The 15,857-nt window shown below is 41.1% G+C and overlaps 1 protein-coding gene across 8 annotated transcripts in view; it reads left to right on the top strand.

Annotated features, from left to right (window-relative positions):
• Nucleotides 1–15,857, top strand: part of AKAP13 (A-kinase anchoring protein 13) — a 209,474-nt gene that overhangs the window by 49,976 nt on the left and 143,641 nt on the right. For all 8 annotated transcript variants that reach the window (XM_059858562.1, XM_059858568.1, XM_059858567.1 and 5 more), the window contains one exon: nt 8,411–8,455. In XM_059858562.1, coding sequence (XP_059714545.1) covers nt 8,423–8,455 — 33 coding nt within the window. In that variant the 5' untranslated portion in view covers nt 8,411–8,422. The remainder of the gene's footprint in view (nt 1–8,410; nt 8,456–15,857) is intronic.

Genomic DNA, 15,857 nt, shown 5'->3' with positions numbered 1-15,857 from the left:
AGTGTTAACCAGGCTTTTTCTGAGTAAGTCTGTGGTGCCTGGGGCCAGAGTGGCAGCATTTGCAAAATGGAGCCTAAAGGGAAAGGTGAGTCTGATGTATTCTTCAGAGAAGAAAAGCACATTAAAATGTTGGGCACTGGAGCTTCTTAGACCAAAATGCAAGCAGAAACATGTCTTGCATCATGGTCTTGATGCCATTTTTTTCCAATTTGACCTGTGGCTAGAACGCTCTGCTACGGAGAGTTAAGGTTGGTGAATGCCTTTATTAAAATATGCATTGGGTAACTACCTGGTTTGTAAATGCTAGGAAATATTTAATATTTGTCAGCTTTAAAGTGTGTGATGTTTTGGGCATGAGTTGTTTTCTACTGCAAGCCTGTGTTTTTGGGAGTGCAGTACAAGTGCTGTGGTTTGGGAAGCACAGAAAGAAGCAGGGCCTTACTGCTCAGCTCTAGGGCTTGGGGATGTTTCTTTTACTGAAACCATCATTGCTCAGCATAGTTCCTAAAACAGCACAGCCTGGAGAGTCAGAGAATAGTGAAGTGGAGAAGGTTCTAGGACAAGTGTAGGAATCAATAGTTAGAGGCTTTGTTCACTCCCACTGCACGTGTAAGGCTTTAAGCATCTCCTCTCTGTTGACAGCTCTCCACTGTGTTTATCCTTTTGTGCACTGGGGTGAAATACTCCCCAAAGCCTCTTCTTGCCTCCCTCCATTCTTCACCTCGTCCCATATAATGCATCTCTGTTTTGAAAGATAAACAATAACTTGCATTATGCTTCAGCTGCCCAGTTTGATACCTGAGGATTTTCATGAAGTTCCTGGTTAAACCCCAAAGTCAAGAATCACCCCTGCAAACATGAGCTGGTTCTCATTGAGAGCTTCCCCACAGTTTGCTGCCAAAATGTGTATTCAAACAAGAATATGTATAGGAAGGTATAAACTAGATTTTGCTGATTTTAGGAGGCAGCTAGAATGTCTGCTAAGGATTTCTGGAAGTTAATATTTGAGCCTGAGATAAAAGTCTCATGTATACGTGGAACAGCTGCCCCAGAACCTGTTGGAGGACTTAATTTGAGTATAAACATATGTGTGCTCTTGCGTACATGCTGCTCTTTAATTCGAGTCAACTGTTAGGTCTTAACTTTATTAGGATGTAGCTACTTGAACTGAAGATGTGGTCTGTGATTTTTATTTTATTATAGAAGCATGATGCCTCCTTTTGAAACGTTGTTTGGATTTTACAAATCGGTATCTTAAGTACTGTTTGCCTTTAGTAATATATTAGAGGAGAAAATTTACAAGTGAGGGCAGGGTTATATCGGATTACAAGTGAATTGCTTGACAGTATGTGTGTACTGTAAAATGGGAAATTAATCAGCCTGTGTTGATGACCCATGGACATTTACAAAAGGCTGGTCTTTCTGTAGCACAAATAGATTCCGGAAACAGGAAAGAGGCTTATGACAAGAGGATGAGATCAGTTTGTATAATTAGAGCTGGCTAATAATCCTTTTTTCTCTCTGTTTTTCCTACTTTTACAGTATCTTTCTTTATTTGAAATTGGGCATATGAACTATAAAGAGATAGCTGCTGTGATTTGAGTTTTTTAGGGGGTTTTTTTGTACCTACTAATAGGTGAAGGGATAGAGCAGGGAAACACATTTGAGAGGGATCTCTGCCTTCCCCTACATGGGCAAAGCACTGCTTTTGTTAACCCAACATTGCTTCATGTCTTCCCAAGTTTTGGGCAGGAATTAAGTAATCCAGGTGATTATCTTTTTGACAATTATGAGATTGAAATGGTCCAAAAGAAGAAACTTAATGTTGAGACTAAGGGTATTTGGCTCTGGAGTAAGCAGGGCTGGCAAAACTGAGTTAGGGACTTACTATAGCGTGATAAAGGTTTAACCTTATTTTTATGGGTGTTTTATGCTTGTCTGTATCTTAGCTTTATGTTAGGCTTCATTATTTTGGGAAGGGTAATGGGAAAGGTTTGGGTGTGACAAGTGGTGGTTGCAGCCCCTGGGCAGCCCAGCTCCCAGCCCAGGAACAGTGTGGTGCCAGTTCCTGCTGCCAGGAAGCTGAGCTACATTAAGCAAAGCAAGTTAATCTATATCCAGGGCATTTTATTAAATCATCAGTCAATTAAATTGGTGACGCTCTGTTAGCTTGTGTTGCAGTGAGGCTCCAGCCCCTCTGCAAGTGGCTCAGCTCTACAACTCCCCCACTGCTGCTTGATGGGCTCTTGTACGTGCATGCCACAGTATTGTGGTTTCTAACACTGTAAAGAAAAAGTCCAACAGATTTTAGGCAGATTTTGCACTTAAATATGTTTTTTAAATTACTTTTTTTCTAGAGGGAGAAGATTGTTGTGAGGTTTATTTTCTTTTTGTGAAAGGAATCTCTGTGTGTCTGATTTTCCTGAGGGTGGCTTGCTGGGTTAGCTCTGTGCTGTTGGAGGAGGGTGATGGTAGATCCAGAACAACACAAAACATCTCTAAACCTCCTTTTCAGTCCTCCCTTGTACCCAAGAAACTCCTCTTTGTCTGGGGTTGAATGGCAGCATGTTTTTGTTTGCAGACAGTACACAGCTGGGAAGCAGTATCACCTGTGGAAATGCTGCATGAGGGATGTATTTTTATTCCTAAGCAATCCATTTAGTGAGAAAACATCATGTTCAGGGAGTTACATAAATTCAGGTGATTGTGCACAAATATCTGGTGCTTTTGTAGTTCTAGGCTCAGCTGTGGTACCAAACACAATGCTGCAGTATGCTGGTAACTTGTTTGGTGCTTCATGTTTGACATGTGGTTTCTTGTTTCCTCAGCTCCTCTTTTTTCCAGGGTCAGTGACTTTTGCTGGTGGTATCACTTCTCTGTGTGTCTGCTAAATAAATTTGGGATGAGTTACTTCTCCTAATGCCTCCAGCCTCCTGTTTCTGACCAGATATACAAAATCATGCATTATTACAGCTACAGAGAAAGTTGTTCTGCATTTGGTATTATGATGCTTGTCTTAGGGTTTATTTTAGTCACTGCAATTGCAGCTACTCTATTTATACCAATTTCTCCATGCACATTCTTGAATAACTGGGCTAGGGATTTATTTTTCCTGTCAAAGCTATTTGTAGGTTTTGTCCTGTTTTTTTCCAGTCTCCTTTCACATGGGTTTTAAGGACAGGGCAGTAGTACAGTGATTACACTGATTAGAAAGCTCATTCATTTTATGAATGGTGAGTTCTGGTGTTCATTCAGTGTTGAATGAAACTCGTGGAATAGAGTGTGTGAACAAACCCACGTCTTGCCTAATACCACAAGGTGAGAGTAACTTACTGCAGGTCTCAACTTTTCAGGAATACACCCAGGAAAAAAACCACACAAGAAAATATAAGTAATAAAACCAACATCAAGTCACTGTTTCTTTCCATTTTCAGAGTTTTTGCTAAAGGTGAAAAAGAAAAAAAAAAGGCAAAAAAACCCCAAAATAAATGAAGAGGAGCCTTTTTTCAAAGAATTGTGTTATAACAAAAAAAAATGAGGAGACTGATGATGGGTAATACGACACAATAAAGGTCATATACCACTCAGAAGAAAAGGGGAATATTCCAGCTTAGCAATTCCCCAGACACTAGGGGAGAACAATAAACTTGTGAAAGACATTGCTATTTTAGTTCTCTTTGCATGAAATCATGGCTCCAGCAGGAATTCCTCTGTATATGGGCAGTTGGTCTCCTCTCTGCTCCCCTCACTTACCACTTCCCCATCTTTATTTATCTTGTGTAGTTTAGAGCAGCAGCTCTGTAGGGCCTGAAACCCAATCCTCTTGATATATCCAAGTACTTCATAAATTAACATTTTGTACAACCAGGAGTGCCTTTGAGGACACTGTGCTTTGTTGAATGAGAAGTGATGTGGTTTTGGAACCTTGGTTTTATTTTTGTAGTGCAGCCATATAGAAGGAAGTGATGCAGCTCAGCAAGGGAGGTGAATGTGTGCTCCCAGGAAATCCTGGGATTTCTTTAAACGCTTTCACAACTTCTGGGTTATTTGCCTAAAGGGTTGCCTATAAGGCAGGTTGCCCCACTGTGGGTTATTTGTGTCCCTGTTCAAAGAAATAAATAAAATAAATTCTGTTTGTCTTGCTCTCTTGCAGATAACTAGCATCAGTAGTGCTTTCCTAATTTCTATAGGATATATGTAGTTTGGCCTACCTGGTGTATTGCTATTCCAGAGCCTTGAAATCAAAGTTTAGTCTCTTCAAACCAGTCCTACAGGATAATTTTTACAAAATAAGTTCTGTTGCATCAAAAAAAAGTAAATCCTCATTTGGCTTTCATCCCAGCAATGCTGTGATACTTACAGCTGAAAGCCATCCTGCTTTCTCTGCATTTCTGTTTATCTACTGGAATGCTTTCCATGCCATCTGTAACCATCAGATTCTTCTTGTGTTTTCTGGCTGTTCTTTCTTGCCTACAACCACAAGCTCTTCATGGCTAAGATCAGGTTAGGTTTTCTTTGGGCTTTGGCTTTTTCCTTTGGTACAGCTCAGAGTGCATGGGTAAAGCTTTGCAAATAAGGATAAATGTTTCTAAAAATCAAATGTTAAAATGATAAATGAAAAGGTCAAGTGCTGAGATTCAGATAAAGTTCAGCTTAAACTTGAAGTATATATCTAGCTGAAGTTTACTTAAAATACCTAAAACCTGAACTTGAAAAGCTTGAAAAAACTCAAACACTTACAGTTGAAGTTTGTTTAGTGCATGAGGGAGAGGGAAAAGGGGTAGGTAGGCTTTCCCACCTGTACCACATGGATTAAACACCCCTCATCCTCCTGGTTGTTGCAGTTCTGCTCAGTTGCTGAAGGCAAGAGTGGTTGTTTTTGTTTCTGCCCTGTAGAAGATCCTGTACATCTTCTTTCTGATAAAAAAAAAAAAAAAAATTTGCTAATGGGCAGCTCTTGAGTGTGGCACAGTGTTTTCTTTCTTATATATGCTCCATATGGAGCCAGGCAGCCAGGAGTGGATGCTGGGGAGCTCACAGAAGCTGGGCAGTGAAACCAGCATTTGATTTAAGTGCCAAAGAGAGCAATCCTGAGCAGGGTGTGATGGGAAAATGGAAAAGGCATTTTGGCATTCATGGTGTTCAAAGTCCTTCAGCCCTACAGACTGTATGTGGAATGGGTTGGCCTGGAGGAGCACTGACCTCCCTGTCAGATTTGTCCTCATGATACATAATTTGCCTGCAATGCCTAGAAGAAATAAGCCACCTAATTATGGCCAAATTAGTGGTAGCTGGGGGCAGTGGATGAGAAGTGGGTTTATTGCTTTGGTACGAGGGGTTTGTGTCCCTTCCTGCTGCCTGTGCTTATTTGTAAACTCTTCAGGGCAGAAACTTTGTTTGCATTGACATTTTTACAGCATGTATCCAGTGGGGCCCTAATTCTGGATGAGGTTTTGGGAACCACAGTAAAACAAATAAATGATTTTTTTTTTCCTTTCTTTCCCTGACATATATTACCATACCCGGAGAAATGAAGAGCAGTCATTTGTCCTCATCCGTGAAATTTTATGTGAAATAACACAGAAGTTCTCTAAAAGAGACATTAATAAAATTCAGTATATTAATTCTTCAGTGCTTAACAGAGCAGAAAGGTGTCTGTCCCATTTTGAGAAGGCTCCAGTAGCTATTTTACTGACATCTGCAAATTTTTATAATGTCTAAAACCACTGTTGCTTTGAAGAACTTGAACTTTCATTTCATGTCCTACTTTCCAATTTGCAAATACGAGGGATTTCACTGTGTTATCCTAAGGTGGAAAACCTAATATAATTCTAAAAACCTTGCAATGTAATTGTCCAGATGTTTATGGAGCTTGTGATAAACCTCCCACTGAAATTCAAAAGGTGTAGCTATTTGTGAGAAATACCATAAATGTTTTAAATACAAGCAGCTGCTACTGGAACAGAACCTGTGGGCTGCCATGAGGGTGCTGGGTGGGAGCTGGGCAAGGAAGGTGGGATTTATATTTACCTGTTCTCGTTAGTTTGGCTTTCAAGACAGTTCATGTGCTGTCCAGATTCTGATCTCACAGTAGGGCCAGTTATTCTCATTGCATTCTTCTGTATTTGGTACAGCCAAGTTCTTCCTGCCCAAAAATATAGAAATAGCTTTCTGGGGCTCAGAGCAGGCATTGGCTTGGAGGATGTGCCCCTCTAATAATAGGAGAAAACAAAGTTTAGCTGTTTAGCTTCCTTTTCCTCCTCATTTTTACACTTGAAGTAGTCCACTTTACTGACTGTATTAGGATCCCTGGGTATCTTGGCTGGTTTATGACCAGTATGATCTGCATTTTGTTTTTCCTCTTCTTACTGGATTAAACGTTTTCTAAAGTTTTTCAGAGGCTGCTCCCTGCCTGTCTGTTGGTTGGAGAAATTCACTTGTCTAGAAACCTAAATTTGGTCCTTTATTGACTCAGAGTAGTCATTCAGGCTTATCTGTCACTCAGTTTTTCTCCTATGTTTTTGCCAAAGAACTACCTAATAAGATAAAATGAAATATCTTCCAAATCTCCCTGGCTCCTTGCAAACTAAGTTTGCATCCTTAGAAAAATTGGAATGACATGTACATTATGAACCAAGGAGTCACTTTAAGTGACTGATGTAAGTGTCAGCCAGTAAAATAAGAGGGGGGGGGAAAATTCTTCCTGCAGGAACTATTCCCATGATTTTTTGACAAGAGCCAGTGTTCAGCAGCGTCACCTTATTTCGCTGCTGCTACTGTGCACTTCTCTTGCCAAAAAAACCCCAACAAAAACTGTCATGAGTTTGAATTCACAGGGAATTAGTCTATACCAATGAGAAATTCTAAAAATCCATATGTGAAGTGAGCTTGAAAGCTAGGGGTTTTTTTCAAGCATGATTTGATTTCTATATGATACAATAAATGCTCTTGTCTAGGGAGTGTTTTTATGCTGCTGTTTAGGACACCCAGGTTCAGAACAGGAGAGGGAGGCTCAGATAGGTCATGAGGGAGCTTGGCAGATTTTGTGCATTTGTTGGTTTGTTTCCTTTTTTTCATTTTGAGCCCTCAGTAGGACTGGAACTGCCAGGGGCATGTTGTAGGGCACAAGTGCAGATGGTTTTCAGCACTGTTCTTGGAGCTCACCTGCCCAAATGGCAGCTAGTGCTACTAATCCCCTCTTTTCCTGAGTGAGTTTTTGTAAGAGTTGAAAATACAGTGAAAACTATCAGGCATAACTATCAGGGTGTTCTTGCTGTATGAAGGGGAATCTCAAGGTAAAAAGCAGGTAGGAATTGGACTGGATTTGAAGCTCTTGCAAAATATTTCTCCATCCACTGGCTGCCTCAGAGGACCTTTTGCAGAGGGGCTGTTTTGATGCACAAGCTTGGCAAGTCGCTCTGGTATTTTAAAGCAACTGGCACAAAAACATTTTATAAAATGAAGAGAGCGTGTGAGGGAGCAAGGCTAGCTGGAATCAGCTAAGAGAACTTAGGCTGTGGTTTAATTTCTGTCTCACTAAAGGCAAACTGTGGGATTTGGAAAGGAGCAAAGTATGAACAAGATCCTGCATTTTTGGTGTGAAAAGCAGAATGGTATTTCATCTATTTTAAAAAGAGCTTGAAGTATTTGCAGAGCATTACCAGTTCTGCAGACATGAGTAACAGCAGAAATTCCATTTTTAATTGTTTTGCATTCCTTCATCTTAGGATCCTGGATCTCTTAATACACACATTAAATGAAAACTTAGAGCTTTTGTTTAGAGTGAATATTTTCTGCTGGAGTGGTGGAACTAATACAAGAGAAACTCTGGTTCAACTGATTCAAAGCTCAATATAAGAAACTTTCACCAGGTAATAGAGAAATTCCAGGGAGAGACCAGAAAGAGGAAAGATTCTTGACTGAAATAGCTTTTGCAGGATGAGTAATGGTAGATTTTGATTATGAAAAATGCTAATCAGAATATGAGCATCATATATTCTGGAAGTTTTTCCTTCAGAGCATTTTTGATAGTTTGTTTTCTATGTAGTTTTGAAATGTTTTTTAACAAATAATCCAGTGAAAAGAGTAAAAAATGACACCATATTACCTTGGACAAGGTAGTAGTTGGATTTCTTGAGCAGCAGAGAGAACTGCAAATATTCATAAATGATTTTCCATGGGGCAGTGGGGAAATTGGTGGAAGGATTTCTATTAAGGATTGATAATTGCCATAAAAAGCAGATATGAAGTGAGGATTGATAGGAGGAAAGATGATCTGAGATGGACATGAAGGGGAAGGGAAAAAGTGCTTGTTGGAAAAAGGAATGTGTGAGTGCTGAAGCAACTTACAGAGAAATACCTACAGTTTTATGAAAAATAGCTTAAACTTGCTTTTTCTTTTTTGTTTCAGTGTTCTGAGGTCATGAAACTTAATCCACAGCAAGCTCCGTTGTATGTGAGTACCAATTAATGCACTTCACTATTCACACAAAATACTTCCCATCAGCTTTTTGGAGGTGCTGCTTCTTTTCTCTTTGTTCCCTAAGGAGTTTATTTGTATTAACTCAGTTGCAGATGCTCAGTGGTAATGCTCTCAGGTAAGTCACAGAGCTCCTCTGGTTTCCAGCAGAGTGTTTTAAGTTGGTTCTGAGCTATGTAATGCTGTCCCTGTGCAGGTATCCCCCACTTCTGTTTTTCCTCCCCAAAGTGTGCTGGAGTGCTCGTGTGACTTGATGTGTTGAGAGGTGGTGAGAAGAAACTGCTAGTGTGGAAAACAGGGCATCCCAGCATGCAGGGCTTGCCCACTGTGATAATATTTTTCTGCTTGGAGTTTTAAACGTGGCAGGGAGGACCTGGAGGCAGCACAGGGCTGGGCTGCAGCAGGGGATGGTTTACGTCAGCCTCTCCGAGCTCGCAACCTCCATGAATAAGGAACAAGCTTCCCCTGGCCCTGAATAGCAGCTTTGTTGGAGAACATGGGCACTGTCAAATTAGACCTGGATGTGTGGGGGTGTGTGAGCGTGTGTTCAATCTGTGCCAAAGCTGCCAGCCAGCTCTGTAACTGTTTGCTTTCCACATTGCCTTGCCATGCTGGGAGCAGGCTGAGCTGCTGCAGCTCATGGTCCTGCCCACAGACCTCGCCAGCCAGGGCAGAGCGGGATGAGAAGATGGAAAATTTGAAGGGAAAATTGCTTGCAAATGTGGTTTTTCAGGGGAAGGAAGGAGAAATAATCAGGACTGGTGATAGACCTTTATTTGGAGAGTGTTGTGTGTTGTCAATAACGGATCATGTTGACCTTTAAGGCCATGGAGGATTTAAATTTTGCCTGCCTTTAGTTACCAACTAGAAGTTTGCATTGGGATTTATTCTCTACCCACTGTCCTAAGTCTGTGCTTGAAGCAAGATTAAAATACTACATAGTGTGACCTGGTTTTGTAGAATTGCTTTCCAGGAGTACACCATATCTTGAATTTTGAAACTAAATGTTGCCTGAATTTTGTTAAATCTCAAGTCTACTGAATGTACCTCAACTTTGAAGAAACTTCATTTAAACTTAGGACACAATAAGAGAGAATGGAACTTATGTGCAAAAATGTGATGAAATTGCTACAGTAGAAACACGTGAATGGTGTAATGCGGAACGAAATTATTCTCATGTCATTTGAACAGTGTATGACTTTGCTAATCTGGAGGCTTTGTTTTCTCAGGCTTATCTACTGAATTAGTTTATTTTCCCACTGTTTTCTGTGGGGTTTCATTGAATATGTAATACTGAAGTGGTACACTTAGAAGTCCTCATCCCCATGTGATAGAGAACTGGGCTGAGGTCAAATGTAGCCTGGTGTAAAAGAATGATTGTATAGCACTTGGTATAGTGTTTCTTTGCAATGCAAATAAGTTACATTATTAATACATCAGTGACTCCCTTTTCTCTCCTCTTCCCTTGGCCAGGTGTATACACAAATCAGCTCCCTTTCAAAAAACCTAATTTGTTGGTAGCTTAAGGAAATGTGAAAGGTCAAGATTTAGTCTTTCTGTTTGCTCTCAGTATAAATGCTTTGTACGTTTTAAGATCAGTTTTGTTTTCCATGTGTTGCTAATTGACAGCTCATCTGAGAGTCCTTAGGTGCCAGCAGAACACAAAGAAAAGGGTATCTTCCTGGTATTTCTATTTTTCTAAAGGCAGACACAGCAGTCTTGTGGCCTGGCTGTTGGGAGGCAAATAACAAACCTCACCACATTCCTTCTTCAGGGTGATGGCAGCTCCATTTTTCATATACAGCCTCCTTGATCTTGTTTTCAAATTACTGAGAACAGTATTCTGTGAATTCCTCCATAAGGAATTTTATCTCTTTGAACGACTGGAAATAACAGGCAATACTGACATGTCAGAGGATTTCCCTATCTTTGTCTGCTTTCAGGAAAATGTTTCTCCCACACTTGACCTTTTTGTTTTTGACACCTTTCCATCTTCCTCTTTCAAGCTAATATATTTGATTAAGGATTATGCAATTTTGTATATTTTTTTACTAAATCTGCCATGAGTTTCAAGCTGAAAGATCCATTAGATAGTTGTTTTCATCAGCAGCATTACTGAGCTCCTTTTAGGAGGAGAAAGTAAAAAAAATGTCTCCAGTTCAGTTCCTGGAAGCCAGTTAGAGAGCTAAAGCATACTTTATCCTATCTGGTAATTACCAGGTTGCCCAGATTTCATAATTCATAATTAAGAAAAGGGGTTTGGGAATGTGAGATCCAGTGTACTTGGGACCAAAGTTTTTTGGGTGGTGGAAAAGATGGTATTTCCACATACAAACCAATAGAGGATAGAGATTCTTGTATTACTCAAATCAGTGTGCATAAAAGGAAGGAAGATTACCTGCTGTGTCCTTGGTACTTTCTTTTGGCTGCTTGAACTTCTATTTACCTCTTCTGTAAAAATCACCTGGCCTGCCTCTGCAGAGCTTGTGACCACTGAGAGGTCACGGCCTGTAATGATGAGACTACTGGCCCCTCTAAGTGTGAAGATTAAGAAATAAGGTGTAAAACATATCCTGTAATAATGAGTGTTGTGTTTTTGTGATTCAGTGCCTCATTTCAGCCTTGCCTTATTGTTCTCTTGTTGATGAGGTAGCCAGGAACTGGAGCTCAGCATTGTTGCAGGTCTGGGCTGGGACAGCTGCTCCTCGTTTGCTCTGCCAATAGCTGGCTCCTGTCCCCAGGAGCCAGGACCCCAGGAGCTCTGTATGTGTCACCCAGAGCTGTTGTTGCCTCCACTACCAAGCTGTTTCAGGAGCTCCCCTGGCCCTGGGAGCTGCTCCCAGCAGTGCAGTCATGGGGCTGAGGAGCTGGTGCCAGGAGAGATAGGGCAGGGAAGTGTTCCCCAATTTAGCTCGGGTGTGATAGCACAATGCTGGTGCTCACGTGGGATGGGGCACAAGCAGCTCCCCCACCCCCACCAATGTCAGCATGGAATTGCATTTAGAAAGGGTGGTGGAACTTAGCAGAGTCTGTGGCTGAATATTGTGGGGTGAATTTGAAATAAAAATGTTCAAACCCACTTTCTTAAGATGCATTGATTTCTTCAGCTGCTAAAAAAAAGTGCCTCTAGCTAGGCAGTCCTTTGGTTATCTGCCTCATACTGCAGTTGGGAACATCTTTATTGATGCACAGACACTGGACTCAATCCAAAACTAACTTTGCTCACATCCCTCTTGTATTTCAGTGCCGTCCTGTTGGTATGGGAATTCTCATCGGGCACAGTGTAGAAGATGCAGGACAGTGTTTCAGACCTTACTCGTGGTCTGCCAGGGCCTTTGTGCTCAGGGAGCCCGGGGTCTCAAAGCTGAAGGACCAAGCTGTTCTGTTTACTGGCAGGGCTGGGTGGAACAGGAGGATGGGAGATGAGAAGTCACAAACTTCAGTTTTCTTTGGTTTTTCTACGTGCTTGCAGTGACCTCATTGATTGTCATGTTTTTATAAAAGTTGTATCTCCCTACCACCAAAAGTCGAAATTTCAACTTCAGCATTGTAAAGTACTGCCTGGCTCTTGTGACTGTTGTATTGGAATATCCAGATCATCTAGGAGTATGGAAGAAAAAAGGATTAACAATGCTCTGAACAATGGAAGTGTATTATTAGGTGGCCGTTTTATTGTTGTGATTCATTAATTCTCTGTTTATAGATGAGATTGTTTACATTAGTCACGTAGATTAAACTCCACTGTTGCTAATGTCCATGGGAAAGTGCTTTGCAAATGTGAAGTGTTGATCTTTTTAGAAACATTATCTTTAATTGGGAGTCTAGCAGATTATTCAGCAGGAGATTTAATTACAAAAGGATCAAGGCTCACAAGCCATGTCCTTATTTCCACCCAAACTTTAATAAATATGGGGCACGCGTGAAAGAATGATCAAGGTTGTGTCTTCAGCTCCATAGAGTGTCCTGAAAATCTCCCTTCAAAAGTGATGTGCACAGCTTCTGATTTCAGCCTCTGCTGGCTCTGGGGTCTCTGTAGAATTATTGATCATTTTTGTAACCCAGTCGCATCTCCTACATCTCTGAAATCAATGTTGGTTTGGGGTTTTTTTTTGTTTTTTTGGTTTTTTTTTTTTTTTTAGAAAAAAAACCTGAGAGCAGTATTTGGGTATGAATGTTTTGGAAAAGCATTGGGGTGGCATGCAGGGAAACGTTGGGAAACATTAATCTCATCTACCCTTGATTGCAACCAAGGTTACAACCTTAAGATCTGCCTTTAAGACGGGAATATTTTTTCATGGTGATAGTGATCAGTGGGTGTGAAATGGAAAAGATTAGCAGCTGGAGAAGCATGATGTATTGCTGCAAACTTTTTTTTCCTTTTTCCTTTTAGATTAAAAGGAACAAACTTGTTTTAAATCACAGCACTCCTCCTCTGCATGGTTTGTCTAAGGTGTGCCCACGTTATTTGGAGTGACAAACCCAAATGTGTCATAACTGGTGATTGCATGAGAGGGCAAACACTTAATTGATAAAAATGCTGCCATTGACTTTGGTCTTTAATCAGGTCTGTGGATGGAGTCTCTTGTCTAAACTGCCACTTAGGAGCTGTGTAACCTGCAGAGTTTCTCCAGGAGACTTTTTGATAGAGATGAGAGCTCCCACTTTCCAAGGCAAAATGTCATGCAGCTTAATGAAGTATGAACTTCAAAAGCTTCAGAAAGAATGCATTGACCCTCTCTTAATATAACCTGGGGTTTGGGTACAGTAGGTCCTCTTCTGTTAATGAATGAACTACTGTAAATTTCCCAGTTTGTTCTGCTTTAATCTAAAACTGAAAAAAAGGATAATACTTGTAATATTTTTCCCCCACTTACATATTCATAGAGAATGATGCCCTACTGAAGTGCACTGTGTATTCCTGAGAAAAGCAATTGTAATACCCTTTTATGTTCACGTTTTAACCCCCCCACCTTCTGAGTTAATATTAAAGAGTTGAAGGTAAAAGTTAACAATACAGAGTTCTGAGGCTGTGGCAGCAGTGCCTGTCCCAAGTGCTGTGGCTCCCCGAGTCCCTGAGTGCAGTGAGATATTGTACCTGTGTGTGCCTCACATCTGGCTTCTTACCTCAGGTGTCACTTGTGCACTGTTGTGTGAGAGATGATTAGTGTTCTTCAGAAATCTCTACCAAGGGGACAAAAGGACAAAATGAAATACTTTTATAGTTCTACAGTAAGATGCTGTCATGAGGTTGGCAGCTGTGCTTAAGTTACTTTTCTACTAAAGCAGAATTTGTTTGCTTAGTGGCATCTGCGGTGACAAAGGCCACTGAGCTGCCTGAATATCTGAGGTCAGTCCAGCAGAAAAAGGAGAACATACCACACATGCTTTTGATGTGGGAATTTCTCACGAAAGTCACTATACAGAAGCCTTGTTTTTGTTTCTCTCAAGGTCCTTAGGCAAGAGGACAGCCAGCCTTGATGTTAAGTTCAGCTCTGTGGTGAGAGGATCTGATAAACCTCTTGTCTTTTATTTGTTGGGTACTTGATTTCTTCTTAATGACAAACTAGCTTTCTGCCCTACCTTCAAAATGTCTTTGAGTAATGAATGAGTGGAGGCCTCTGAGCACCTTTTACAAATAAAATATTTGCTTGCATTACTTGTGGAAGAACCTGCTGCTTGGTTGGTTTTAAGAAAGTCAGCTGGGGCGCCTGAATAAACTGATTTTTTTTGAGAGGAGTATATTGCAGCTTGTCTGGCTCTGCTTTAATTCTCCAGGCAAAATACTTTCCTCACTAAACTGTGCTTGACCTCATCTTTTAAGTTTTTGTCACTCAGATCTTTGATTTAGATTCTTTTCATCCTCCACTTCCCAAACTCTGGTCTGCATCACGCAGGAAGCCATCCCTTCTGTGGAAATGGGTGTCTGGCAGCTGCCACCTGAGCTCAGCAAAGTCCCCTGGCAAGCTCCCTGCTGCTTCTGGGTTCTGTCACACCCCAGTGCAGACTTCTGCTCAGTCTGGTTATTATGAGGCTGTTTGCTTGGCTTGCTCCTCTTAAGAGAGACATTCTCTAGCTCATGAGATGTGTGTGATGTTAGCATAGGGCTGTTGGTGAAATGGTCACTTTTGTGCATTTACTGAAGGCAGCTTTGCCTGGAGAAGTTGGATGAGGCTGCCAGACCATCAGCAGCATCTTCCTCCAGGAGAAGCTGTTGCTTAAATTGCAGTTCAGAGGCCTTTTCTCAACCCTTCTTCCATATTGTCTGAAACTAAAAGTGCTGGATAGGGGTTCAAAGCCCTTCTCCCCTCATTATCTATTTGAACTTTTCTTCTGTGATCCTGTTTTGTGGGTGTGAAAGTGCTGGTAAACAATAAACAGTCTGGCTTGAAGTCTGGAGCACTTCTCTGAAATTCTGCCCTTAACTCACCACTACTTTGCAGCATTATGTGTGAACTTTAATATGACTTGCAGAAGATGCCAGAGCTGGTACAGCTGGTAGGGGTGGGAAAACAGAGACAATGATCTGCTTTTGGGGAGCTGTTAGATTGCTTCCTCCTGTTTTCTGAAACTGCAGAAGGAATCCTTATATTATCACACTAAGAGTTACATTGAAATTGGGTGAAATTATGTACATGTCTTGGGCTCTGTGTTTGGGATTGATTATTTCTTGTGGTAGCTGATAAGCTGGGAGTACCTGGACAGACACAAGAGATGGTGTCTCATCCCCAGCATCACTGACAGTGTTGCCTCCTCTCCTGTCAGGAGCAGTAAGCAATGGAGGTCTGCATTTGGGTTTAAGAGAACAAAAGTACTCTTCAACTACTGTTCCACTGTGGGATGTATTCTTATGCTACCTTTAGAATGAACAAACACATTTCCATGTCATTCCTCAGGATATATGCTCCTGCTGTATTTCCTGTAACAAAGTGCTGACAGTCATTTTGTTCAGCTAGAGGCAGTTCTGACAGAAAAGCTGACGTGAGAGCAGTGCTCATGAAGATGTTGATTTCATGAAGCCAAAATTTCACATAGCCTCCCAAATCCCCTGTACTCTTCCCATTGCTTCCAATGGCTGTGTTGATGTGGTCTCTCTGCAAGTGTTCGTCCTCTGCCTGGCTCAGTAAAGCAATTCCATATTGGGCTTAAGTGGAAAATAAAATAATTGTGAATCCCTGTAGCTCGATGCTGTGCAGTGCCATCAAGTGGCAGTTCTGTCGCAAGACACATTCTCAGGGCTGCCTGTGTTTGTATTGATGTTTCAAAGTGTTTCTTTTAAACATTACAAAACTTTCATCTGTCTGCAGTTGTGGTTGAGGAGGGTTGCTTCATCAGTAAGGTAATGATTATATGGTTTCTGTTCTCTAATGGCAAAAATGTC

This window comes from Haemorhous mexicanus, chromosome 13 (genome assembly GCF_027477595.1).
Source record: "Haemorhous mexicanus isolate bHaeMex1 chromosome 13, bHaeMex1.pri, whole genome shotgun sequence".
Taxonomy (NCBI): domain Eukaryota; kingdom Metazoa; phylum Chordata; class Aves; order Passeriformes; family Fringillidae; genus Haemorhous; species Haemorhous mexicanus.
The sequence above is the reverse complement of the archived record's forward strand: the minus strand, read 5'-3'. Positions and strand labels throughout refer to the sequence as shown.